The 25,308-nt window shown below is 42.2% G+C and overlaps 1 protein-coding gene across 1 annotated transcript in view; it reads left to right on the top strand.

Annotated features, from left to right (window-relative positions):
- dhh (desert hedgehog signaling molecule) overlaps window positions 1-25,308 on the top strand; it is a 95,770-nt gene that overhangs the window by 44,588 nt on the left and 25,874 nt on the right. The window contains exon 2 of the mRNA XM_078534396.1: window positions 20,212-20,473. Within this exon, the coding sequence (XP_078390522.1) occupies window positions 20,212-20,473 (262 nt within the window). The remainder of the gene's footprint in view (window positions 1-20,211; window positions 20,474-25,308) is intronic.

Below are 25,308 nucleotides of genomic sequence, written 5' to 3'. Positions count from 1 at the left end.
TGTACTCTAAATCATAACAGCTTGCTGCATAAAAAATCTCAACTCCAACTCCGCCCCAGTTCTTTAACAAATTATTTTAAATCTGTGTCTTCTGGTTACCAACCCTCCTGCCATCGGATAACAGTGGTGCAACGGCTTTGAGCTTCGCACCCACAACTTTCCACGAGTACCTGATCTTGGTTGTGTTGTCAATTCCAAGTATTTCCTCGGGGGAAGGAATGAAAATGATCAGGTGAGTCATGCTGTATAACTTTTGCACAGCACTTGTTGACCATTGTCGGGGGGGTGATGCTGCTCTGAAGTCTTCCAACAAGCTCTAGTCAGTGGATTTTAGACACAAAGTTGGCTCTCCCTGCTGAATATGCCAAAGTGGCATATTCATCCCCAACACTCGGCATTCTCCACTGGAACAAAGAGCATGCACTGATTCTGTCATTTGTAAAATCAAGGCCTTTTTATGCAATTAATTAATCAGTGCTTAAGACCAGTAAATTTGGGAGACTCCTTCAGGTGAGCCTATAACCAAGAAAATGTCACCTGCCACATTCCTGCTTAGCTAAGATTGTTATCTATCTAGCTTTTGGATGGATGGTCCTTTATTTTCAGCGAGCTGTTCATTTTTTAACATAGAATGTAAAATGAAAACAATGGTAGTTAGAAGGAATATATTAGAAGAAACTAGAGTGAAGATTGAAGTGGATAATGTCACACTGGAATAAGTTGATAAGTTTGTCTACTTAGGACAAATGATAACAGAAGATGGTAGACGTGATGCTGAAATTAGAAGAAAGATAGAGATAGCCGGAAGTAATTTCATGAAGATGAAGGATGTATTGACAACAAGAAAACTCACACTTGAAATAAAATGCAAGATGCTATGTTCTATCCACTTTCTTGTATGCCCCAGAAACCTGGACAGTAAGTAAAGATCTGTGAAGAAAATAGAGGCCTTTGAAATGTGGATGCTAAGATGTATTGTTTAAAATCCCATATACAGACCATAAGACAACGAAGGGGTGTTTCAAATAGCAAGAGTAAAAAGAACTCTAAAAAGCAACATCCAGAAAAGAAAATGTCAGTATTTCAGCTATTTGATCAGAGCTGAAAAGCTACAGAGATCTCTTCTTGAGGGCAAAGTGGATGGCAGCAGAAAGAGGGGTTGACCTTGGTGTAGTTGGATGACAGACATCACGGAGTGGTCGCAGACAAGCTACAATGAATGTGTGAGGTTTGCACAAGACAGATGAGGATGAGTGTGACATATACCATGACAGCAGATCTCCTGGTAAGAGTAGCTAAAAGCAGGAGGAGGACATACGAACCTATGAATTAGGAGCAGGAGTTGGCCACTTGGCCCCTCGAGCCTGCTCCACCATTCAGTAAGATAATGGCTGATCTGATTGTAACCTCCTGCCTATCCCCGATAACCTTTCACCCCCTTGTTAATGAAGGATCTATCTAGCTCTGCCTTAAAAATATTTAAAGACTCTGCTTCCACCACCTTTTGAGGATGGAAGTTCCAAACACCCACTACCCTCTGAGAGAGAAAATTTCTCCTTATCTCTGTCATAAATGGGCGACTCCTTATTTTTAAACAGTGACAGGAGTAAAACCAGGAAGCAAAAATCCAGTGTCGGTGTGTTGTTGTCTGGTTTACTGCCGCTCAGCCACCCACCCCCCTTTACCCCATGCTTTGCCCTGGTTCTTGGGCGTGCTGTCAATCAACACTTTGTCCCAGTGATGTTGGTGCTGTCATGCTTGCTGCGGTTTGGAACAAGTGACAGTCGAGGAGAGACGGCGCGTGATGTGCTGAAGATCACGTGGGGGTGCAGCGCCTCCTCAGCAGCTGCTCGACATTCAAACCCCACATCCCGCTTGCTCCCTCCGACGCTTCAAACAAATCTGCCTTGTGCTCTGTAAAAAAGCTGCAAAACTGGCCAGGCTTGAGGGCTTGTCTCTCATCAGTAGGCACAAAAAAATAGCTGATCCATTTTAAAAAAGGAAAGAGTAAATTGTACCCAAATCAAACTTTTTGTCTGATAACACTCCTGTGAATCACCTTGGGACATTAAAGGCACTATAGAAATGCAAGTTGTTGTCCCTTATTCCTTCACTTGCAAAGCAATGTGTGCCACAGACAGCACCTTTAAAAATATGAATTGTTACAGGTGACTGTGACCTACTCCCTCCTTTCCCCTGTTTGGACCTAAAATGCACCTGATTTGGGCTTTGAAAGCCTGAAATGTGAATTGAGAGATAATTGAGAAATAACGAGCTATGGAGAAAAGAGACTTGCATTTATATGGAACCTTTCACGACCACCAGACTTCTCAAAGTGCTTTATAGCCAATGAAGTACTTTTTGAAGTGTAGTCACTGTTGCTTTTTTTATTCATTCCTGGGATGTGGGTGCTGCTGGCTAGGCCAGCATTTATTGCCCATCCCTAATTGCCCTTGTTAAGAGAGCATTTAAGAGTCAACCATGTTGCTGTGGGTTTGGATCAGGTAAGGACGGCAGATTTCCTTCCCTAAAGGGCATTAGTGAACCAGATGGGTTTTTACAACAATCAGCAATGGTTTTGTGGTCATTATCAGACTTTTAATCCAAGACTTTTATTAAATTTAAGTTTCGCCATCTGCCGTGGTGGGATTCAAACTTGGGTCCCCAGAATATTATCCTGGGTCTCTGGAATACCAGCCCAGTGACAATACCACTATGCCACCACCTCCCCATGTAGGAAACACAGCAGCCGGCTTGCACACAGCAAGCTCCCACAAACAGCAGTGTGATAATGACTGGATATCTATTTTCGTAATGTTGATTGAGGGGTAAATATTGGCCAGGACACCGGAGAGAACTCCCCTGCTTTTCTTCAAAATAGTGGCACATAATCTTTTGGTGTCATGGTCCACATGAGAATAAACCAGCGAGTCGGTTTAGCTTCTCATCCAAAAGGCAGCACCTCCAACAGTGCAGCACTCCCTCAGTCCTGCGTTGGAATGTCAGTCTTGATTTTTGTGCTCAAGTCCTGGAGTAGGACTTGAACCCGAAACCTTCTGGCACAGAGGCAAGAGTGCCACCAACTGAGCCACGGCTGACACATAAGTGAAACGTTGCTGGGTGGGGGGAGTTCTGTTTTGACGGCAAATAAAAGCGGATAGCACTGGAGATACTCAACCACCATTGAGAAAACGTGAGGCCAAGTGACAATTCAGGCATTAACCTTTCCTCAGAATGGAGATCTGTCAGTCCAGCACTAAACAGTTGTAGAAGCTATACTGTATAATGTATTAACTGCTACCAGTCAGTATGTGACCCTCCACCTCTGGCACATCATATTATTTCATACATTTTTATAGTTGACTGACGGAAACCAAAACAAAAACCCTACCTGTCAGTTATATTCGGCTTCTGGTTTGACTGTGATTCAGTAGTGCATGATGGATAAAATAGCCAATAAATTCACAGTGATCACATTCATTTTTCCTGCCTCTGTCTGGCTTACAGCTCAGCAAAAGTCCCACTGCCAGTGAAAATTACCAGCAGAACCTGGAGTTTCCTACCTCCAGGCCCAGGTAACAGTCACTGCCAGTGAAAATTACCAGCAGAACTACCTTTGAACATCAAAGTGAGAAAAAAATGCCAAACATAAAACAAAGTGTGAAATACTATGACTGGGATTGTTTTTCACATCAAAGAACAATGTCTGATTTGTATCACATAAAATGATCTACTACAGTTGTATTAACCTTCGGAGTACTGTGTGACCTTCGGAACTATTAAAATACACACCGTTTTATCATCTGCAGCAATTCTTTCAATATTGATTATGACAAAATAATAAAGTATGAAATGTTGCAGCAGAGAAGGAGACCATTCGGCCTGTCGTGCCTGTGTTTTCTCTTTGAAAGAGCTGCCCAATTTAGTCCCACACCTCAGCTATTTCCCAATAACCCTGCAAATGACCCATCCTTGTCCAATTGTCTTTTGAAAATTACTCTGGAATTTGACTTCACCACACTTTCAGGTAATGTATTCTGGATTTTAACAATCTACTGTGTGAAAACAATTGTCCTCATTTCCCCTCTCCTTCTTTTGTCAATTATTTTAAATCTATGATCTCAAGAAGACCCCTCATTATTTTGAATATGTCTTTAAACTCTCCCCTTAACCTTCTCTGCTCTAAGGAGAACAATCCCAGCTTCTCTAATTTCTTCGTGTAACTGAACTCCCTTACCTGGTTTCATCCTGGTAAACCTCTGTACACATGACACGATTTGCCTTGATAAACTTTGTGCTGTCTGTCTCTTATTAACTCATGCTTTTCCAAGTGAGAATTAATTTTGTCACGACAATGGTCCCTAGTTGTTTTCCCAACACTGATATTCAGCGGATTGGCCTGTAGTTACTAAGTTATCCCTCACCCCATTTTTAGAACAGAGGTGTAGCATTTGCAACTCTCCAGTCCTTTGGCATGACTCCCAAATCCACGGAGGATTGAAAGATTGTGGTCAGAGCTTTTTCTATCCCCACCCTACCTTCTCTCAGCAACCTAGGATACATCCTATCTGGGCCTGGTAACTTGTTAGCTTTGGGTCATTTAGTACTTCCCCTTTTTCAGTTGCCACATAGTCAAAATTTCAATTAAGCAGCATATACCTGATTTGTTTTATCTGTATCGGATCAACTTTCAAAAATACTTTTAGCACAGAATGTCAACATCTGGCAAGAATAATTTAAAGAGTTTCACCACAACCAAAGCCCCCCCAGTAATTCAATACAATTTTTTTCCCCCCTTACAGTAACCTCTCTTAAGTAAATACAGAACTATTTGTCATGTGTGAAACTGGAAAGTGAGTACTGGCGGACTATTTACCTGAGGTGATAACATCTGATTATGTCTTCACCTGACATCCACATATGTGCACACATCAATATACTGAACAATGATTAGGGGCAACAATCCTGACTGATTTTATTTTCACCTCTGCCCTACCTTCTGTAACTCAGTCCTATCTCCCCTGCCCCATTTACCTTCAACTCTTCCCCTTCCATCAACATGTCCCATCTTTCAATGCCAACCCCTGTTACATCTTCCGTTAACCTCAGTCTATTTTCTTTCATCTTGCCATTTTTTGATATAGTGTCAGAATTCTTGGAAGGAAAAGTATCAGGAAGAGGAAATTATACATGGATATATTTCTTGAGGCTGTAACACATCTTCAGGTTAAGATAATGTTCTTTAACTTGTCATACTTTTCTCTTGCATGTTGTGACACCTTCGTATCTCATGATGTTGTTACTGGCTTATGATACACTCCTATTTGTCTATCATCTTAATTCTATCCTATTATAGGACCTGAAAATACAACATTCTGATTGAGCTAATGTCCATACATTAACACTTAATTCAGGACATTTGAACAGAAATGAGGATATTGTTACAAGATACTTTAATATTTTACAGGTAGCAATCAATCACCCAGCACACAGCAATGTGGGGTCCTACTAGTGTTACAACATGGGCAACCATTTTAAAAAGCTGCAGACAAAGCAGTTGCTCAAACAGAAGCTGATACTTTGAATGAATAATCATGAACTTTACTGGGGAATTGAGGACAGCAGCCTAATTGAGATGCAGCCTCATTCTTCTGATCATCTTGCCTGTCTGCAATTTGCTGGTACAGTAGGTTCCATTATTAATTCTAGAAGTCAATGGAATAGCAGTGGGTTAAATACACCCAGACAGGAATCCAGAACTTCTCACAAAAACACACAAAAAATGTGCTGTTAGAATAATAATCGGTAATATAATTATCACACTTGCGTAGGATGTTAGAAAATGTCAATGCATGTCGTGCATAATAAGGAAAATTGTCACAGACCTTGGCAGCTGCATTGGAAAAAGTGTAGAGGCCTGTGTCTCAGTATTTTACTTCACAATAAATAGCGTGTTTTGTTTGTAAAATCTCAATTTTAGGAATGTTCCCCAGTTTAAGTACAAATACAGGTATACACAAATTTAGCTTTCATGCACTCTCTTACATTGATGTTGTCCTTCTGTTCTCCATCTTTCCCATACCCTCCTTGGAACTGCAGTGCAAGAGGCCAACACTCTCCTGCATGTTGTATCCTAACCACACCCTTGTAACTAAGTAGGCTACTAACATGCACAGTCCAGTTTGACACGCAATGAATGGCAAATTTGAATTGACTCAGTTGGTAGAAAGTTGTGGATTCAAGCCCTAATCGAGGGCTCGCCCTATTTATCTACTCCAGCAGCTCAGGTGAAAGTTAGAGATCTTGTGGCACTTTTTAAGCTTAAGTAGGGAGTTCTCTTGATGTCCCAGCCAACATTCCTTTTTCAACCAACACCAACAAAAACAGATTAGCTGGTCATTCATCTCATTTGCTGTTTCTGTATTCTTGCTGCATGCAAAACGAATGCCGTGTGCTTCTGAGAGATATGCTAAGCTAAGGCTTTATATAAATACAAATCTTTCTATTCTTGGGAAAGGTACTAAAAGACAACTGGCACCCACAGAATTGGACAATGCCAAAGAGGGAAGGGGAAGAGAGAAAAAGGTCATAAAAATGAAAGGAGGAGGAAAAAAGGTTTGAGAAAGAAGTTGATTTTAGTTAACTACTGTAAACATCAAATACAGAGGTATAGTGAAGACAGCTTAGCCCATCGAGTGCCAAAACTTGCTTTGTACCAAGAATGTTGCTCTTTGGACATAAAACAAGACTACCTAATTCCCAGGTCATTAAGCGCAAAGTCAACTGGAACTCAACAGGCAAGCACTAAAGACATGGTCAGCAGGTGACCTGGAAAGCCTACATCGCATGAATAAAATGGGAATTTGGTGTTTCTTTTAATCCTTAAACTGCAGTGGCATTTGACACTGCCCACAATGTCTGGCAGTCACCCTGCCTCCAGTAACACTTCATTAAACATTCATGTGAGGGCGGAGGAGGGAGGGAATAGGTTCCTTCATGCTTTCACTGATAAACATTCAGAAAATGAATCCAGAATGCTATCATTGGGGTCTTTTCTAGTTGGGGGCTGAATGAAATCACAGTCTTCAAGCAATCTAGCCCACGTCTAGGGTTCCCCAGGACATGAAGCTCAAATCTCGCCATGTTAGGAAACTTGAAAGTCTTGTGAGATTTTGGAGTTTAAACTGAGCCAGGCATTTTTTGGGTATGCCAGTTTCTGCAGCATGCATTCTGTGTTTTATTCTTCTATTTGTTTCCTGTCTCTGCCACAACGTGCCTTGACTTCTGATTCTTAATTTGCCTCCCCATTTCCTCCTCTCCTGTCTCCAACTTCAAGGGGATGGTAAGCTAACTATAAGTTTTCTTTCATTTGCCAGATCCAGAATTTCATATTTTCACAACTGACCTGGCCTAGTCTGGTATAATATTGTTCAGTGGCTGCTTCCGCTTCCTCCCCCTCCACAACCAATGCCTCCTACCACTAGCCAAGCCTGCCAATATTGATGCCTTTCACAGGCCACCTTGTAATCAAAGCCCACCCTGTGATTGTCCAGACTCGTCCATCATCAGCGCTTTCCAAGGTCATGGCAAAATCATGTGTGAGAGTGGAGCAGCCATGCTTCCCAATACATAACACTGCTTAACTTCCAGTTTGCTGAATAAATATTTTGAAAGGGTTTGCGGTGTGAATTTTATCGTAAGTAAGCAGGAATTTTGTTCAGATTGAGAGAGAAATCTAATCTTGCTTCAAAAAATGAGTAATTCAAAGGAGGTTGATATATAAAAAGCCAAAAGTTCTGCGAGGATGAGACTTTTTTAACTCTTCCCTGAAACACTAAATCATTCAAAATGTCTGATCCTATCTTTTAAAATTCATTCTTTCAGGGTATTAAATTATTTTGGTTTACTGAATGCTGCAAGCACACCTGGTCTGGATGCGAAGTACTGAGCATTTAATTTTATTAAAGATTATTTAAGACTCCTGTTAAGAAATATATGGGGCCATTCAACCCATCTAGCTCATCCTGGACAAGTTGGTGGAGTGGGCAGATAGGTGGCAGGTGAAGTTCAATGCAGAGAAGTGTGAGGTGATCCATTTTGGTAGGAAGAACATGGCCAGACAATATAAAATAAGGGGTACAACTCTAATGGGTGTGCAGGAGTAGAGGGACCTGAGTGTATATATGCATAAGTCATTAAAGGTGACAGGACAGGTGGAGAGAGCATTTAATAAAGCTTACAGTATCCTCGGCTTTATTAATAGTGGCATAGAGTACAAGATCAGGGAGGTTATGCTGAACTTGTATAAGGCACTAGTTAGACCTCAGCTGGAGTATTGTGTACAGTTCTGGGCGCCACACTTTAGGAAGGATGTGAATGCATTGGAGAGAGTGCAGAAGAGGTTTACGAGAATGGTTCCAGGGATGAGACACTTCAGTTATGAAGATAGATTGGAGAAGTTGGGACTGTTCTCCTTGGAGAAAAGAAGGCTAAGATGAGATTTGATAGAGGTGTCCAAATCATGAGGGGGCTGGACAGAGTAGATAGGGAGAAGCTGTTCCCGTTCGTAAAAGGATCAAGAACAAAAGGGCACAGGTTTAAAGTGATTTGCAAAAGAAGCAAATGCGAGATGAGAAAAACTTTTTCACACAGCGAGTAGTTAGGGTTTGGAATGCACTAACTGGAACTGTGGTGGAGGCAGGTTCAATTGAGACATTCAAGAGGGTATTGGATGATTATTTAAATAGAAACAACGTGCAGGGCTACGGGGAAAAGGCAGGAGAATGGCACTAAGTCATAATGCTCATTCACGAGCCAGTGCAGGCATGATGGGCCGAGTGGCCTCCTTCTGCACCATAACAATTCTGCCATTGCTTTCACTTAAGCCTACAAACCTCCTATCACAGTATCTAACTTGAATGACTTGAGTTGTTGCCTCCACGAAACTACTCAGAAACCATTCCAGGTACTTCTCATTCACATTTGTGAAGCGCTTCCTGACTTCCTTCCTGAACTTGCCTTTTATCAGTCGGTACCTAACTCCCCACGCCCTGCAATCATGATTTAACTTTAAACAGGTTAACCTTTTTTATTCCACTAACATTTCCATTCCATTTAGTATTTCACTTCACATCTCATGAAATATTTATTTCAAAATGCATCAAATACAGTCGGAAATCAAAGTTTTTTTTTAAGAGGGTGTGTATGCCTCAGACACTCACTGACAAAATGCATCATATGGGCTTATTCCAGTCCCTTGAGGCAATGTGGATGAGATGGAACAGAAAAGGCTTGGTGCAAGCCTTGTAATCCCAGTGGATCGCAAGTCTAAGGTAGACAGTAAGGTTCACTGACCGTGGGCTGTTAAGGATACCTAGAGGCAACAGCCTCTCAGTTTTCTGATCGGGTTGAGTAACCACAGACTGCTTATGGTGTCAGGAAGCAGTGACATTAGTTTCTGCTAACAAAACTGATCACGCAGAGTGTCTTGACCCTGTCTGGGCCCCAGATTTAATGTCCTCATTGATTTGCAGAGGTTAACAAGGAATAATTAACATTGTAATCATTATATATTCTTCCTATACTTTTTAGTAGCTAATAGAAGCCACAAAAGTTTAAGTAGATACATTTTTTTCTAAATCAAGATTTTGGAGTCAGGTTTATGTGTATTAAACTCCAAAAGCGACAATTAAAACTGTCCAGTCTAAAAACAAAATGGTTGATGGCTATTGGCCTCTTGCAGTGATTTCTAGGTGTAAGTGATAGATGCAATTATTTAGAACTATTCCAGAGGTGCACGATTAGCACAAAATTATCATCTTGGCGGGCTTTTTAATTATCATCTTGGTGGCCTAAAAATTCTGCATTTGAAGTGCTGCTTCACTGACTCCCAAGTTCATCTATTTAGATGTTCTAGTGACATTCAAAAGAATTTCTGTAGAACATTACCAGCATTGATAGGATATTGTAAGTCTGTTTGCAGACTGATCCTGAACTGTATTATAAGCAGTTTAGTCCCCCGTCACGCTTCCACTTCAAGGAAAAGGCAATTGCCAGGTCCTACCTGAAACATCAACCTCTCATTCTCTTTCAGATGCTTACTGTGATGCTTGGCTCTGTTGTTAGCACTTGCCTCTGAATCAGAAGGTTGTGAGTTTAATTCCCCACTCCAGTATTTGAACAGATAATCTAGTCTGAATCTTCAGTTCAGTAGTGAGGGAGTGCTGCATTGTTGAAGGTGCCATCTTTTAGATGAGATGTTAAACCAAGCTCCTTATCTGCTGACTGGGCTAGATGTAAAAGATGCCATGGCACTATTTGGAAAAGAGGGGGTTTACCCTGGCTATCCATTTCTCCTTGAAGCAACACCACAAAACTTTTTTTTATCTTGTTGCTACTCTTGGAATCTTCCTGTGCGCAAAATAGCTTTGCATAATATCAACCACTATGCATCAAAGTAGTTCATTGTATATGAGACACTTTGAGACATTTCATACAGATATGATGAAGCATTTTATAAATGCAAGTTTTTTTTTCTTTTTTCTTAGATGATGACAGACCTGCTCTGCATTTCCAGCATTTTCTGTTTTTACTTCAGTTGACTCAGTGGGTTAATGCATCATGTGGTTCGTTGCTGACTCATTCAGATCAAAAAGGTTCACAGGTTCCATCCATCATTCGTGCAAACTTAACTGATCTTAACTATGACAGAGGTGGTGGCATTACAGTTGACCTCTGTCCCTGGAAGGCACAGTCCTGCTCTGACTGAATGGCCACTTGGGACAAGGTACTGAGAGTGGCCAGTGCCCATGGAACAGTGTTCCAATGTGAGTCAGTGCCTTCAGGAGGATTGAGGAAAATATTGGGGAAAAAAATAGTTCAGGGAACAGTCCCTGGACTCAGGAGGGTAGGAGCAGGAAGTCAGCCAACATTCCTGCTCCTGATCACTGTGCGGTGACCAGTACTCCAAAATGCCTGGCTGTAAGGACATGATTATACTCATCTGCGATGTCAACCATGGTAGAATATCCTACCAGAGCTTATTACATAGGGTCAAACATAAAGAATGGGCACTTGGGGAAGGCACTGGAAGGTGGCCAGGTACGATGGAGCCATACCCTAGCATCGGTAATTCCTCTAAGGAGTGAAATTGAAGGGGAGAAAATCATGAAAAGAAATGATGCAACACGTCAAACCATGGAGGTTTACAGCACAGAAGGAGGCCATTCAACCCATCATGTCTGTGCCAGCTCTTTAGTAGATAATTTAAAATTAACTTCACTGCCCCACTGTCTCCCCATAGCTCTGTCGACTGTCGTTTTAACTGTACCAAACTGGAAAGGATTGTAAACTGTAAGGAGGAAAGTCTAGAACTTCAAAAGGACATAGACAAGTTGGTGGAATGGGCGGATTGGTGGCAGATGAAGTTCAATGCAGAGAAATGTGAAGTGATACATTTTGGTAGGAAGAACATGGAGACACAATATAAAACAAAGGGCACAACTCTAAAGTGGGTGCAGGAGCAGAGAGACCTGGGTGTATATGTGCGTAGGTCATTGAAGGTGGCAGGACAGGTTGAGAGAGCAGTTAATAAAGCAGACAGTATTCTAGGCTTTATTAACAGGGGCATAGAGTACAAGAGAAAGGGGGTTATGTTGAACTTGTATAAGATACTAGTTCAGCCTCAGCTGGGTATTGCATCCAGTTCTGGGCATAGCATTTTAGGAAAGATGTGAAGGCATTGGAGAAATTGCAGAAAAGATTCACAAGAATGGTTCCAGGGATGAGGAACTTCAGTTATGAAGATAGATTGGAGAAGTTAGGACTGTTTTCCTTGGAGAAGAGAAGGCTGAGAGGAGATTTGATAGAGGCATTCAAAATCATGAGAGGTCTGGACAGAGTAGATAGGGAGAAACTGTTACTACTCATGAAAGGATTGAGAACAAGACGACACAGATTTAAAATAATTGGCAAAAGAAGCAAAAGCAATATGAGGAAAAAAACTTTTCCACACAGCGAGTGGTTAGGGTCTGGAATGCACTGTCTGGGAGTGAGGTGCTTGCAGGTTCAATCCAGGCTTTCAAAAGGGAATTAGATGATTATTTGAGAAGAGACAATCTGCAGGGTTATGGGGAGAAAGCAGGAGAATGGCAGTAGGCGAATTGCTCATTTGGAGAGCCAGTGCAGACATGATGGGCTGAATGGCCTGCTTCTGCGCTGTAACAATTTTGTGAGTCTCTGTGATTCTGTCATCCTCACGGTCTGAATAATGATTTTAAATTAATGGCCGTTCATCATTGACTCAGGGCCAAACATTTTACAATCAATGTAGTGAATCTTGGAAATTAATCCAAATGTTTTCGACACAGCCAGATTGTAACTTAAAAGAAGTAACAATTTAAAACAATTTTGATTTGGAAAATACTGATATTTTAATTAATCCCAAACAAGGATGCATTTTATTCAGTCATCGTCTGTATGAACGAAGGGGTTCAACAGTATCTCTCATCATAAAAGAAAAGCAATTTTTATTGTTGAAATTGGAAGGAATGGGTTAAACAACTTTATGTTTAAAAATATTAGCAATTAACACCTCGGGTGTAACTAGTTGAGATAATTGAGCACACTGGACAGATAATTGAGGCTAATTAATTGCAAAGCTTGAGGCTATATAGAGTGAAGTTTTAATCTTAAATCCATGTGTGCAGTAATAGGGAACAAGAGGCAGAGTTCAGGCAACGTAGTAACATGATGGAAATACTCTAAAACAGTTTGGTAGGGTAGAATATATGAATGTGCCCATAATCCCTCAAACCATGGTCAGATGTTCCTGTGAAAGGGTCGAGCAAAAATCAAAGGGTGAAACCATGGGGGACTGCACTTCTGTATTTTCAGGATTAAGGACTGATTCAGGAGTAGAGCAACACTGGAGTAAGACGGAAGCGTTGTGTCTAACCTGTTGATTGGAAAGTTGATATGAGGTGTGGAAACACCTGAGAAACGGGAGGAAATAATCTTAGAAATACCACACCAGTGGCCCATTTCAGTGCATCCTTCTGTGCCCAACTGAGTTATATAGACTTGGAAAGCTTCTGGTTTTGAGTTAGCTGAAGCAGTAGAGAATGTTCAACTGACTACAGTGCCTCTGGCTCAAGATGGTCATCAGCAGAGGTTTCTGTTTCTCTTTGCTCTAGTTCCACTGGAAAGTACATGTGTAGACACCAGGCCTGATATTTCTCCTTTTATTCAAGTTACTGAGCTGCTCAATGAATTGTGGCAATGCTCAGCTTTCACATGCAGTTTCTGAGAGTGCATTTCCATTAGCGGCAATGAATAGCTTTGCAGTGCGCAATTTTTGATGAAATGTCTGAACGCCAACAGGGATGATAAAATCAATTTAACGACGAGGCTCTACAAGCGCTGGTAAGCTCATTCATGGAAAGATGCAAGCACGTTACTGATGGGAGAGGCCAGCTCCTAAACATGCAAAGAAGGCGCCAAGTGTCGCAATATTATCACTGCCAAAGTGAACATTCTCTCAACAACTGAGGACCTAGCTGAAGGTCTGGAAGAAGCTACCCGGTTTAAAAGAAAAGTACAAAGGTAAGGCATCAATATTACTGTAAAATAACAGCGCAGAACATATATGGAACTGAAGGAGAGTAGTTAAAGATAGAAGCATAAACTGTACAGGCTCAGAGAAATATTAGCAAGGATGCAGCAATAATACTTTTTAGAACCAGAAATTGTAGTGTTATGCAAATTGCATTAAACATGCCATGTTGGGGGTGGGGTGGAGAGAGAATGTATTGCAGAAAGGAACTTCCATGGGCCAAATTATCCTGACTCAATCCCCATTGCTCTTTTGTTTTTAAAGGCAAAACTGGCATTTACTCGAAGGGCATGAAATCGAACAAGTGATGGACCCCAGACATTCAGGAACTCACTCCATATGAGGAAGCTATGGTTGATTTATTCGGGAGGGAGAGTTGGGACTGTGGAGATTGGAGGGGAGCGCAGAACTGCTGGTATGTACTGTATTACTCATATATTCTGTGATTGCACGATGTGTTACATCAACGTGTCCATAAGCACTAATTCTGCACAAGCGCATAATAGTGCATGCAATGGCAAAATAGTACGCAACTGGATGTATGCTGAAGTACTCCTGATGTGCAAACAGCTCTGTCCACAGAGCGCATGGATAACCAACTGCACCAGAAGAGCATTACAAGCATAAGCACTATCACCCTCCAGTTGAAACGAATATCAGCACAAATATACTGACTACGGAGGGGTAGACAGTGATACTGGTCAGCAAGCAAAAAGCACTGGCGAAGGATGGATAGCAGTGGTTGGGGAGCCAGCTGGTATAAGGTGCAGGGCTACCATGCTTTGTGCCCCTATGGAGCTGCATGGGATACAGACCATTGGTGGGCCTGACTTCAAACAGCACAGCACTGCATTGTGGACCTACTTGCTTCCTTTCCCGCTACATTGGAAGGTGGCTTGGGTTGTGTGGAACATCCAACACCCAGACAGATACTGCCATGTTCCATGTAAGCACATGTTGGATAGAGTGCAATCTGACATTGGGTAACGGAAATACCAATGGTGTCTGCAGGATCGACTTCAAGTCATGAATTCTCCCACTCCTGCTATGGAGCCTTTGGGGCCCAAACTCCAAGATGCAGTCATAGCTGGCTTCCAGTTCCGAAGTGAACAGGTCAAAGTGACCGTAATGAAGGATTCTAAGACTTTCATAGATGCTCAGTGTTCTATACTCACAGAGATCAGTGGGCATCATGAGAAAATGCACTCTACCAGTGATTATTTGTGGAGTAGCACAGGAACAACTGGCTGGAACTCATGTTGGTGGCAGTTGTGTGCTCTTGTGTGGGCGCTACCTCTGACAGAAATTAGCTGACAGTGACTATGGTGAGACCCTTGGCACAGATGCAGAGGGTTAGTCACAGATACAGTTTGTGAGTTTTCTGTATCCTCTTCAGCTCACTAGTTGGCTACACAGCCACTCACCAGTACTATTTCCTCAACCATGGGAGTTTTTGGCAGTAAGGTGCATTGACAACTTGCAGGGAGAAGTTCATGACACACAAATGGCAAATACACCACTACTGCACAACTTGAATAAAATTCCTTCACTTTCAGTGTGTTACAGTCTCATTATTTTATTATGCATAAAATAACCTGAAAGCTACAGCCTAAGTAGCTGATGGGGCTTGTGACATTAGAGGTGTCTCATGAGGTGGCTGGTGGTGGTGCATTGTAGATAGTTATCTGTCCTTCAGGTCTTTGTGGGTTAGATGGTACATGCTGTTACAGCCCCTTTGATCAATGAACTGGTCAGGACTGGGTAGACAATTGTTGTGTGCTACACTTGATGACCAAGGGTCACTTTTGAGTTGTGCACCTCCTCTGCACTCTTGACCTACCCTTTCCTCCCCTATTGTGATAGGGCTGGCACACCTATGGTCTTGGGCAGAAAACTGCATTGTTCAATTCTGCCACTGCTGTGTTGAAATTTCCAACTGTTGCCCTTTATTAAGTTCTCTGAAGCCACGTCTAATGTGAAGTAAAATATTGCTTTCCAATTTCACTCTGCAACTGCAGAATGGTGCACACATTCATTATAAATCTTTAACGAGGCTTTGCCAATCAAATAATGAGACTTATATCCTCCCTTTCAATAATCTTTTAAAACGTTTTTTTTTGAGCAGGGCGGAACACACAGTTGATTCCTCTTAGCAATACACAATCAAAAAAAAAAATCCACTCCATTGCTAAAATTAGCAAGCACAGAAATGTTTCTCCTGAGTGATAGAATCAGATTCTGCTCTGTCCCCTAAGGTCAAAGCCTGCTGACACTCCCTGTCCAAGCTCATATAAAGAACATCCACCTGAGCCGGAGGAACTGGGAGGTGCCTGTGGAACTATGGAGAGAAAATTAACTTTAAAATGTTTCCCTGTTGGTAAATGCACTACTCATTGTGGTACTGAATCATGCAGACCAGGAAAGTCCCATGCTTCACACCTGGACTGTTGAGTCATTTGAACCACTTTCAGGGCTACTAAAATTGATTTTGGCATCCCTGAGCTAGGGAGTAGGTTGTGGGGCAGGAACTCAATCCTGGTTTCCACTCTTCATCACTATCTGCTGACTCCTGTGTGGATATGCATGTGAGTGGGTATTATGCAAGGAGAGATTGGTCTTGGCACTAATGCCAAGTCAAGTGACCTGATGACACTCCCTCTATGTCTAGGATAAAGAATGGCCACTTGGCTGATGTCTGGGCCTCCATGCCCCAACAGAAATCATGCTTCTGTTAGGACAGAGTGCTGAGAGAGTGAGGAAACTGGATTGTGAACTTGTAATGAAATATAATGACTGTAAATTTTATGGCAGATCAGCTTCACATCTCTCCTGTTTTTATTTCACTCTGTACTGCATATTTACAGGATAAAAAACAAGGGGCTTCACTTTCTTCAGTCTCGAAGTCTGAGTACGCATGGCCCTTGGGGCTTCCTCCTAGGATTTTTTTAAAATTCAGATTTTTTAAAAAAAAAACTGGCAATGTCAGGCATACTTGGCATTCTGCCATTTTAATCCCATCAATTTGCAGTCTTCACTTGTACCTTTTGAAACTTGTACACCTGGCTGTGAGGGAGACTAGTTTGCATATTAAGTTCAGTTTCATCGTGCCTAACTTCCAACTGAGGAATTATGACATTGGGTGGGTCTCATTATAAAATATAACCAGACTAACAAAACATGGTCACTAGAGACTCGATTGGTGTCTTGGAATCTGATGATAGATTGTGATTATAATATAGTAATGCACCAGGTGTATTATCCAACAGACCTTGAGATCTGCTAGACTACAATCCTTATTAAGAGAGGAATATCTCTTCATGAAACTTGGCTTTGAAATAAAATACAACACAAGAAGCAGTTCCTAATATTTTATATTTGGCAGGCTTTTTCTAGACTGCTATGTGTGCATTGGAGTTGTAGAGTTTTCACCTGCCAGTTCGGGCCTGGATTTGACCTTGGGAAGTTGCCTTTTTCCAGAATGGTTTAATTGGCAGCACTCCTGCCTTAAATCACAGGATTGTGTTTTCAGGCCACACTAGAACTTAAGCATTTAATCTAATTCTGGGACAGCACTGGGTGCTGTATTGTCTGAAGAACCATCCTTTGGATGAAATATTAAAAGGAAGACTTTGCCTACCTGTTCACTTGAATGTGAAAGACCGAAAAACAAGTAATTCTCCTGATATCCTTCCTCAATCAAAAGCAGACTAACCGGTCATTTATTTTATTACTATTTGTGAGGTCTTGCTGTGCGCAAATTGGCTGGCTGCTGTATTTTTGCTATTGCAATGGCACCTTTGAAGTGCTGTGGTAGTTTGAAATGTGATAAGGTGCTGTATAAATGCAAGCTCTAACTTCCTTATGTATTAAACTTTCTATCATTTCTTTTCACTTGACAAATATTAATGAGTGGAGGGAAATGGAATTAGGTGGTTTCTCTGGGGTGGGGGGGGTGGTGCTAGTACTGGTACAGGCAGGCAAGATGGACTTTATTCTGTCCTGAAATTTGATTCTGCATGTATTGCCAAACTGTGCTACCAAACGACCATTCTAAATGTGGTGTAATGTTGTAATGAGAAGCTTGTTGGATTTCTACGGGTGCAGTGTCCTATCTCCCTTGGCGATTCAGTTAGCCTGGTGAGATAGTGAGCTATACAGATGGGAAGATTACAGCTTCAATGTCCATCCCATACTACATTAACTGCTGCCCCTGCAGAAGTTAGCTAATGTGCAAAACTTGACCTCTGTGCCTCCTGGTTGAGAAGGTCAGGAGAAAATTCTGTTCCTGTGGCTCTTGCTGGAAGGTGTGCATAAGTGAATGTTGGGCAGATAGAGAACGGGGTTTGGCTTTGATTAACCCCCCCTCCCCACCTCCACGCACCCCAACCTCTACCTTGTTGGTTGAATAGTCTTCCAAGACTCACTATTTAGGCTCTTATGTGGGTAAGGTGATGTGGGCACCCATACTTGTGAATTCACAACCTGATGTGAGTTGGCATCTTTAAGGGAGAAAACTGGGAGAGGAATAAAATTAAACCATGTTGAGGGGAGCAATAGTGTTCTAGTAAAATCTAGTTGGTCGTTTTCTTTACTGTCGGAGATGTGAAATGGTGTCTCGCTCTCCAACTTACCTAATGTGGGTAAGCACTTAATGCATTCTTCCTCACATGACAAACTCCAATTGATGAGGATAGGAGATTCAAGGGAATTAGAACTGCAGTCATGGTATATTTTGTTGAATCACCAATGTGCTGTGGTATTACAAGGTGCTTACATGCCGTTTTCAGTCGCAATATTCTTAAAGGAAAAATATAACCCTAGTTTTTGATAGTTTGTGTAAACATTTAAGGGCATCCTGATGCAAGTCAGTGTTGGAAGGTGGGCTTCTGTGATCATGTCTGTACATATTCAAAATATTGGAATATCCCTAGTACAGATAGCATATTGAAGTCAAAATCCTGATTTACCACCAAAATATAATTACATTGAGCAATTGTATTTCTTCCCATTCCCCTCCCCACTCCATCTCATTTTTTTTGACTGACATTTGTGATGATGTTAACTGTTTCAACGGCCTTTTTCAGAGAGAGAGAGAGTGGGATAGTTTGAATCCTTTACTAAGAATCATCATTCTAACTCGGCCCACCTGATGGTAAAATACTTCTCCGTTACCTGTCTAAGGTTTAATGACAGTACCACCTGTCAGTGACTGGCGGATGGTTTATCATATGACCAGAAGTAAAATAAGTAATTTTGAGGACATTCAAATCTGAACGATTCAACCTAATTGTGTATTTTAGAATGGACCTTTGACAATCTGGCTATTGCCATATTATGGGTAGTAACGGCTGCTTTCAGGCCATTGCCTGAGGCAGAGTGTACAAAGCATTAATTAGGCCAATACAGGCAAATTAGACAAACACAATGTTATCTTCCATGTGGCATCTTTTTTTTTCTTTAGATATTTTTACATCTTTCTTCCTTTACCACTCCTTTCTTCAAAGGCAAATATTCATTCTGGGATATGGTTCCACAGTTGCTGATTAAACCCATCCAAGTGGCAACAGGCCATATTTGAACTGAGACGGAGTGTTATAGGGTGTTTCAGTCTAGGGCACCACAGCTGCCCAAATCTGCCTTCACCCAATGCCCCCTCCACACACACACACACCACCCGCCCCCCCCCCCCCCGCCAGCTGGCATTACAAGGGAGATCAATTACAGTGCCTCTGCTGTTGCCCTGACTGAGATTAACTGTGTACAGACCAAGGATTGAATGTGAATTTACAGCAATAACTTTTATAGCGCCTTTTAATGCAATAAAACGCCCCAAACCACTTCACAGGGGCATTCCAAAATAAAGCATGACACCAAGCCATATAAGGAGATATTAGGTCAGATGACCAAATGTTTGGTCAAAGAGGTAGGTTTTAGGGAGTGTCTTAAAGGGGGAAAGCAAGGTAGAGAGGGAATTCCAGAGTTTAGGGCCTAGGTATCTGAAGGCACAGCCACCAATGATGGAGCGATTCAAATTGGAGATTCTCAAGAGGCCAGAAATAGAGGAGTGCAGAGATCTCAGAGGCTGTGGGACTTGTGATTACAGAGATTGGGAGGGGGCAGGATTTGAAAACCAGGGTGAGAATTTTAAAATTCAGGTCTTGCTTAACTGGGAGGCAATGTAGATCAGCAAGTATGTGGCTGATGGGTGAACAGGACTTGGTGTGAGATAGGACACAGGCTACAGAGTTTTGAATGGCCTCAAGTTTAAGGAGGGTGAAAGATGGGAGGCCATCCAGGAGTGCATTGGAATAGTCAAGCCTAGAGGTAACAAAGGCATGGATCAAAGATTCAACAGCAAAAGATATGAGGTAGGGGTGGAGTGACGATGTGGATATGTACTTTTCAAACTAGGAAAACAACTGGAGACCATGTATTGCAAAGTGGCATCTCAGTTAAAGGTCAATTGCTTTTTTTGTGTTTGGGTACTGAAAGTTTGGAAGTAACTCATCTGTCTGAGCTAGACTAGCCCGAGATTCTACCACTTTGTTTTGCAATCCATGCAGCTAATAACAAGTATACTTATTTCTGTTGAATTTCAGCGCTGTAAGGATAAAGTGAATTCACTTGCAATCTCTGTGATGAACCAGTGGCCAGGGGTGAAACTCCGAGTGACAGAGGGCTGGGATGAAGATGGACATCATTCAAAGGAATCCTTACATTATGAGGGTCGAGCAGTAGACATCACCACATCTGACCGGGATCGCACAAAATATGGCATGCTGGCCCGCTTGGCAGTGGAGGCTGGATTTGACTGGGTTTATTATGAGTCAAAAGCTCACATTCACTGTTCAGTGAAATCAGGTAAGAGTCAGAGCTTCATCTGGGCTTTGAAAGGTATAAGATGTGGAATACTTCAAAATGCTTTTTATACAAGTTTATGGAGTTAAATCCACATCAATAGCCAAGATTTTGTTGAAGAATAATTAAGCCATTGGGCACCCCTCTCCTTAGCGGTTACCTGCACAGTCACATAGCCTGCCCAGATGTCATGTTTGAACTTGGGAGAATTGACACTTGGGTAAGGCACCAGAGGCCGTTGGTATATCTTGGGAGGAGAAAGTTGGCAAACTCAAGCCTGCTCTATAGACCTCTGGCTACAGTATATTGCTGCATCCAAGTGTCAGATCTCTCTAGTGATGTAACGTGGATTTTATCCCGAGATTCCCCACATGGTGATCTCCCAATCTGAACAGATGGGGGGAGGGGAGGTGGGATGCGGTGCAGTGCAGAGGCATATCCTCCATAGTGAGGGAAGCAAGAATGGTGAATGAGTCACACTGAAATACTTTGGAAAGATCATGGGCACAAATTACCTTTTCCCCCAATCAAGTGGAGGAATTGTGTGTAATACAAACCAGAAAAAGAAGTGAAACAAAAGGGTTTAAGGAAAACATAAGTCCTCTTTTTACTTTAGGTATGATAGCTGGGGGTGAATTTTATGGCCACCCACTGTGTTTTCAGTAGGGGTCGGGTGGCACTTAAAATGACAGGTGGCAAGTCCACTGCCTTCCCACCCATTCCTGACCCGTTCCCCATATTACAGTGGGTGGGTAAGGTGCCCACTAGGTCGCTTATCTTTAACTCTATTGAGGCCCTTAACTGCCCAATTAAGAGGCGATTAAGGGACTCATTCTGCCTCTACTGCCATAATATAATGGGTGGTGGAAGGTGGCTGAGAGTGGGAAGCCTGCTTTTTCACCATCTGAGGTGAAAAAGCAGGAAGGAGGGAGTACCTCCTTCAGGGGGTGTCATGTGTGCATCAGAGCACCTCCCTTTTCCCCCCCCCTCCCCTCCCCAGCCTCCAAAAACTGACTGATACCCCTCCCACCCCTCCCTAGGATGCCCGATCCCTTCTCGGTTAAAAAGCCCGGACTTGCCTCACTCCTCACTCCATGCTGTCGTCTTCATGGGTTTGGTGAGTTCTGGGACTGCAAGAGCTGCCGGCCAATCTGATTGGCCAGTAGCTCTCGAGGGCGGGAATTCCTTCTACTGAAGGGCGAAAGTCCCATCCGCGGCTTACGGCTGCCTGCAGTGTTATATCGCTGCAGGGTGGCCTCTTTTAAAGTCAGTTGGTTTGTGATCAACTTTAGCTATGGCTTGGTCGGTAACACTCTGGCCTCGGGAGGTGTGGTTGTGGCTTCAAGTTCCACTCCAGGGACTTGAGCATATGATCTAGGCTGATACTTCAGTACTGAGGGAGAGTTGCACTGTCTGAGGTGCCATCTTTCAGATGAGTTGTTAAGCTGAGGCACTGTCTGTCATCAGTTGGATGTAAAAGATTCCATAGCATGATTTTGAAGAAGAGCAGGTGAGTTCTCCCCAGTGTCAATGTTTGTCCCTAAACCAACATCAGTAAAACAGATTCTCTGGTCATATCTCATTGCTGTTTGTGTGATCTTACTGTGCACAAATTGGCTGCTGAATCTCTTACATTACAACAGGTATGACGCTTTAAAGCTACTACATTTTCTGTAAAGCATTTTGGGATGTTCTAAGGTCATGAAAGGTGCTACATAAACATATGTTTTTTTTTCAAATGGGCAGCCTTGTTCAAGATGGCTGGAATGGGAAAAATTCACACTGGTGCAGTAAGGTGCTCTTCTGAGGTTCAGGAACATTGTTGAGGAAATCATTACTTAACCTGAGATCATTACTTAATGGGGGAATGATCAATTTAGCTGCTCTTATCCCTAGTATGTAGTATAATTGGCAGCTGAGCTTTGTTTAACTTTTTTTATGTCGACAAAATTTTCAGAACCCCCACCACCACCACCAGCAGCTGCAAGTCCCCTGGTGGCTGACATCTGATTTATTTATTTTTGTCAACAATATCTTTGTGACAAACTAAAATCAGCCTGCTTGCAGACCAATTTTTTTCTTTACAAAAACAAAAATACCTGGAAAAACTCAGCAGGTCTGGCAGCATCTGCGGAGAGGAACACAGTTAACGTTTCAAGTCCAAATGACCCTTCAACAGAACTAAGTAAAAATAGAAAAGAGGTGAAATATATATGTTTTATATTTCGCCTCTCTTCTATTTTTACTTAGTTCTGTTGAAGGGTCATTTGGACTTGAAACGTTAACTGTGCTCCTCTCCGCAGATGCTGCCAGACCTGCTGAGTTTTTCCAGGTATTTTTGTTTTGTTTTGGATTTCCAGCATCCGCAGTTTTTTGCTTTTATTTTTGCTTTCAATTTTTTTCTTTGCCTGATAACCTTTTGTTTTACATTGACGAGCATTCTGTATATTTTACAAAGCAGTGATTCAAAGCATATTCTCCCAGAGTATTTTGTTTGTACTTTAGTCTGACTGCAGCAAGGTACAACCACAATGTTAAGATATTTAGAGATTAACTTTACCGTGCTTACAAATGCAGTTTTATGAGGCATGTTTGCTCTGAGAATCTTGATATCCTGTTTGTAAATGGTATGTGATGCTGGCAAGTTAAGCTGACTGGCATCTGAGGTATATGAGAAGGTGATAGAGATCTATCCTTGATGTAAAGTTTGCCCTGACATGGAAATTACACTTGTTTTTAACCCTTTGAAGATGCCACTGGCATTTCCCCTTCCAAATAAAAACCTCTGCAGAGCCTTTGGCCACTGGGTCAGTGAGTTTATCCAGTGAGTAGCTGAGCCATTCAGCCCAGAAGTGTCTCAGTTCAGTTTCCTTTAAAAGTCATCTGGAACAGTGGCGGAGCACTACAATTGATCTCAGCATCCTGGATTAGAGAAGGTGGGATGGGTGGGTGGGGGGAAGAAAAAAACAATAGGAACGAGGGTTTTCATTCTTAATCACTGTCTTGTACTTTCTGCTGAAAAAACACATGTCCTTGGACATGGAAGGGGTGGCCAGAAAAGATTCCACTTCAAATATCCAGCTGACATTTCTTAGGTTAAGAGCACACATTAAGAATGGTCACACGGACGAGGTGCTGGATGGCAGCCAGGATACATTAAACCATTACCTCAACCTGTGCCATCACCTTCAGGAGGATGGAGGTGGGGAGGGAAGAACCAGCTGAACATGAAGCATAATCAGATGAAAGCCTCCTCTGTGTTAGCTGTAGGGGTTTGGGCATTCTTTAGCCAGCCCCAAGTGTGCATTGGCTAAGTATACAACTGTCCACAATTCAACACTGATTGGCATTGAATTACACTATCTAGATATATAGGTCAAAAAAACAATGACCCTGATGCCCTAGGAGGTTGAGACTACAGCGCATTATTGGTCTTTACTAACAAGGGGGTAAGATTCTCCTGAGCTTCCACTTAACTGCAGCAGAAACCAGGAGAAATTTTGTAAATGGTCATTTTTAACATCTTTCCAGGATTTCCACCAATCTTCCACTGACGGTACAGTGGGGGATTGGGAAAATCTCCTAATCTCTACCTGACCTGAGTGTTTAATTCTAATACTAGTGCCCAAATCAGAATCACAGAATTGTTATGGTGTAGAAGGAGGCCATTCAGCCCATCGTGTCTGCAACGGCTCTCTGAGCATTTTAACTTAGTGCCAATCTCCTGTCTTTTCCCCGTAACCCTGCACGTTGTTTCTATTCAAATAATCGTCCAAAGCCCTCTTGAATGCCTCAGTTGAACCTGCCTCCACCACACTTCCAGGCAGTATATTCCAAACCCTAACTACTCGCTGTGTGAAAAAGTTTTTTCTCACCTCGCATTTGCTTCTTTTGCAAATCACTTTAAAACTGTGCCCTCTGGTTCTTGATCTGTTTACGAGCAGGAACAGTTTCTCCCTATCTACTCTGTCCAGACCCCTCATGATTTTGAAAACATTTATCAAGTTCCCTCTTAGGCTTCTCCTCTCCAAGGAAAACAGTCCCAACTTCTCCAATCTTTCCTCAGTACTGAAGTGTCTCCACTGTTGTACTGCGAAGACTGTTCCAATCTGTTTTGGTATCTCTTTGCACTTCTGTTAACTTCAAAGTGAAGTAAATTAAAGCACAGCAGCCTGGAAGAGTAGAAGCCAGGAGCTTGGCCATGATTTCCTACCTACTCAGTTCCTAAAGTCGAGCACTTCCTTCGGTCCACTGAAGTCCACCACCCTCGCAACAGACATCAGAGTAGTTATGTCAACGCCTGATTGATCAGCCACTTGTCTCATTGGCCAAGATAGTGTCAGCACAGACAAACTCAAGCAGGGGAAAATGATACCAGCTTAGCCTTACTCATTAACAAAATGGTTCTTTGGGGGGGTGGTCTTTATCTCTATCTGTCACAGCAATTTTCAAAGCTATTTTCTCCCATTCAACACCCCGACTGAATTCTGTCTTTGGCCGAGGTGGCAGATTAGAATGTTTGCTGCCAAACCACTGACAATGCTGCTTGCAGAGGAGAAAGAGCAGACAGGTAAGAATTCTGGCTTGTTTATTTTTCTTTTCTCTCTTTTCCCTCATGCCCCTATCCTAAACTGAGTGAGATGACTGCATTTTACTCAACAGCTCCTTTTGAATGAAAATTCAAATCTTCATCACACTGTTATTCTGTCGATTTGATAGACTAGACAAAGCAGAATGAGACACTTCCTGCAGAGGCAAGGAATAGTCAAAGGGAGGATGTGACTCGTGCTGCACTTGTGTACATTGTTGACAGAAAGTTAGAGAGCTTGGACCAGGTT

The sequence above is a fragment of the Cetorhinus maximus genome, chromosome X, assembly GCF_964194155.1.
Source record: "Cetorhinus maximus chromosome X, sCetMax3.hap1.1, whole genome shotgun sequence".
Taxonomy (NCBI): Eukaryota; Metazoa; Chordata; class Chondrichthyes; order Lamniformes; family Cetorhinidae; genus Cetorhinus; species Cetorhinus maximus.
This window is presented reverse-complemented; position numbering and strand designations above follow the sequence as displayed.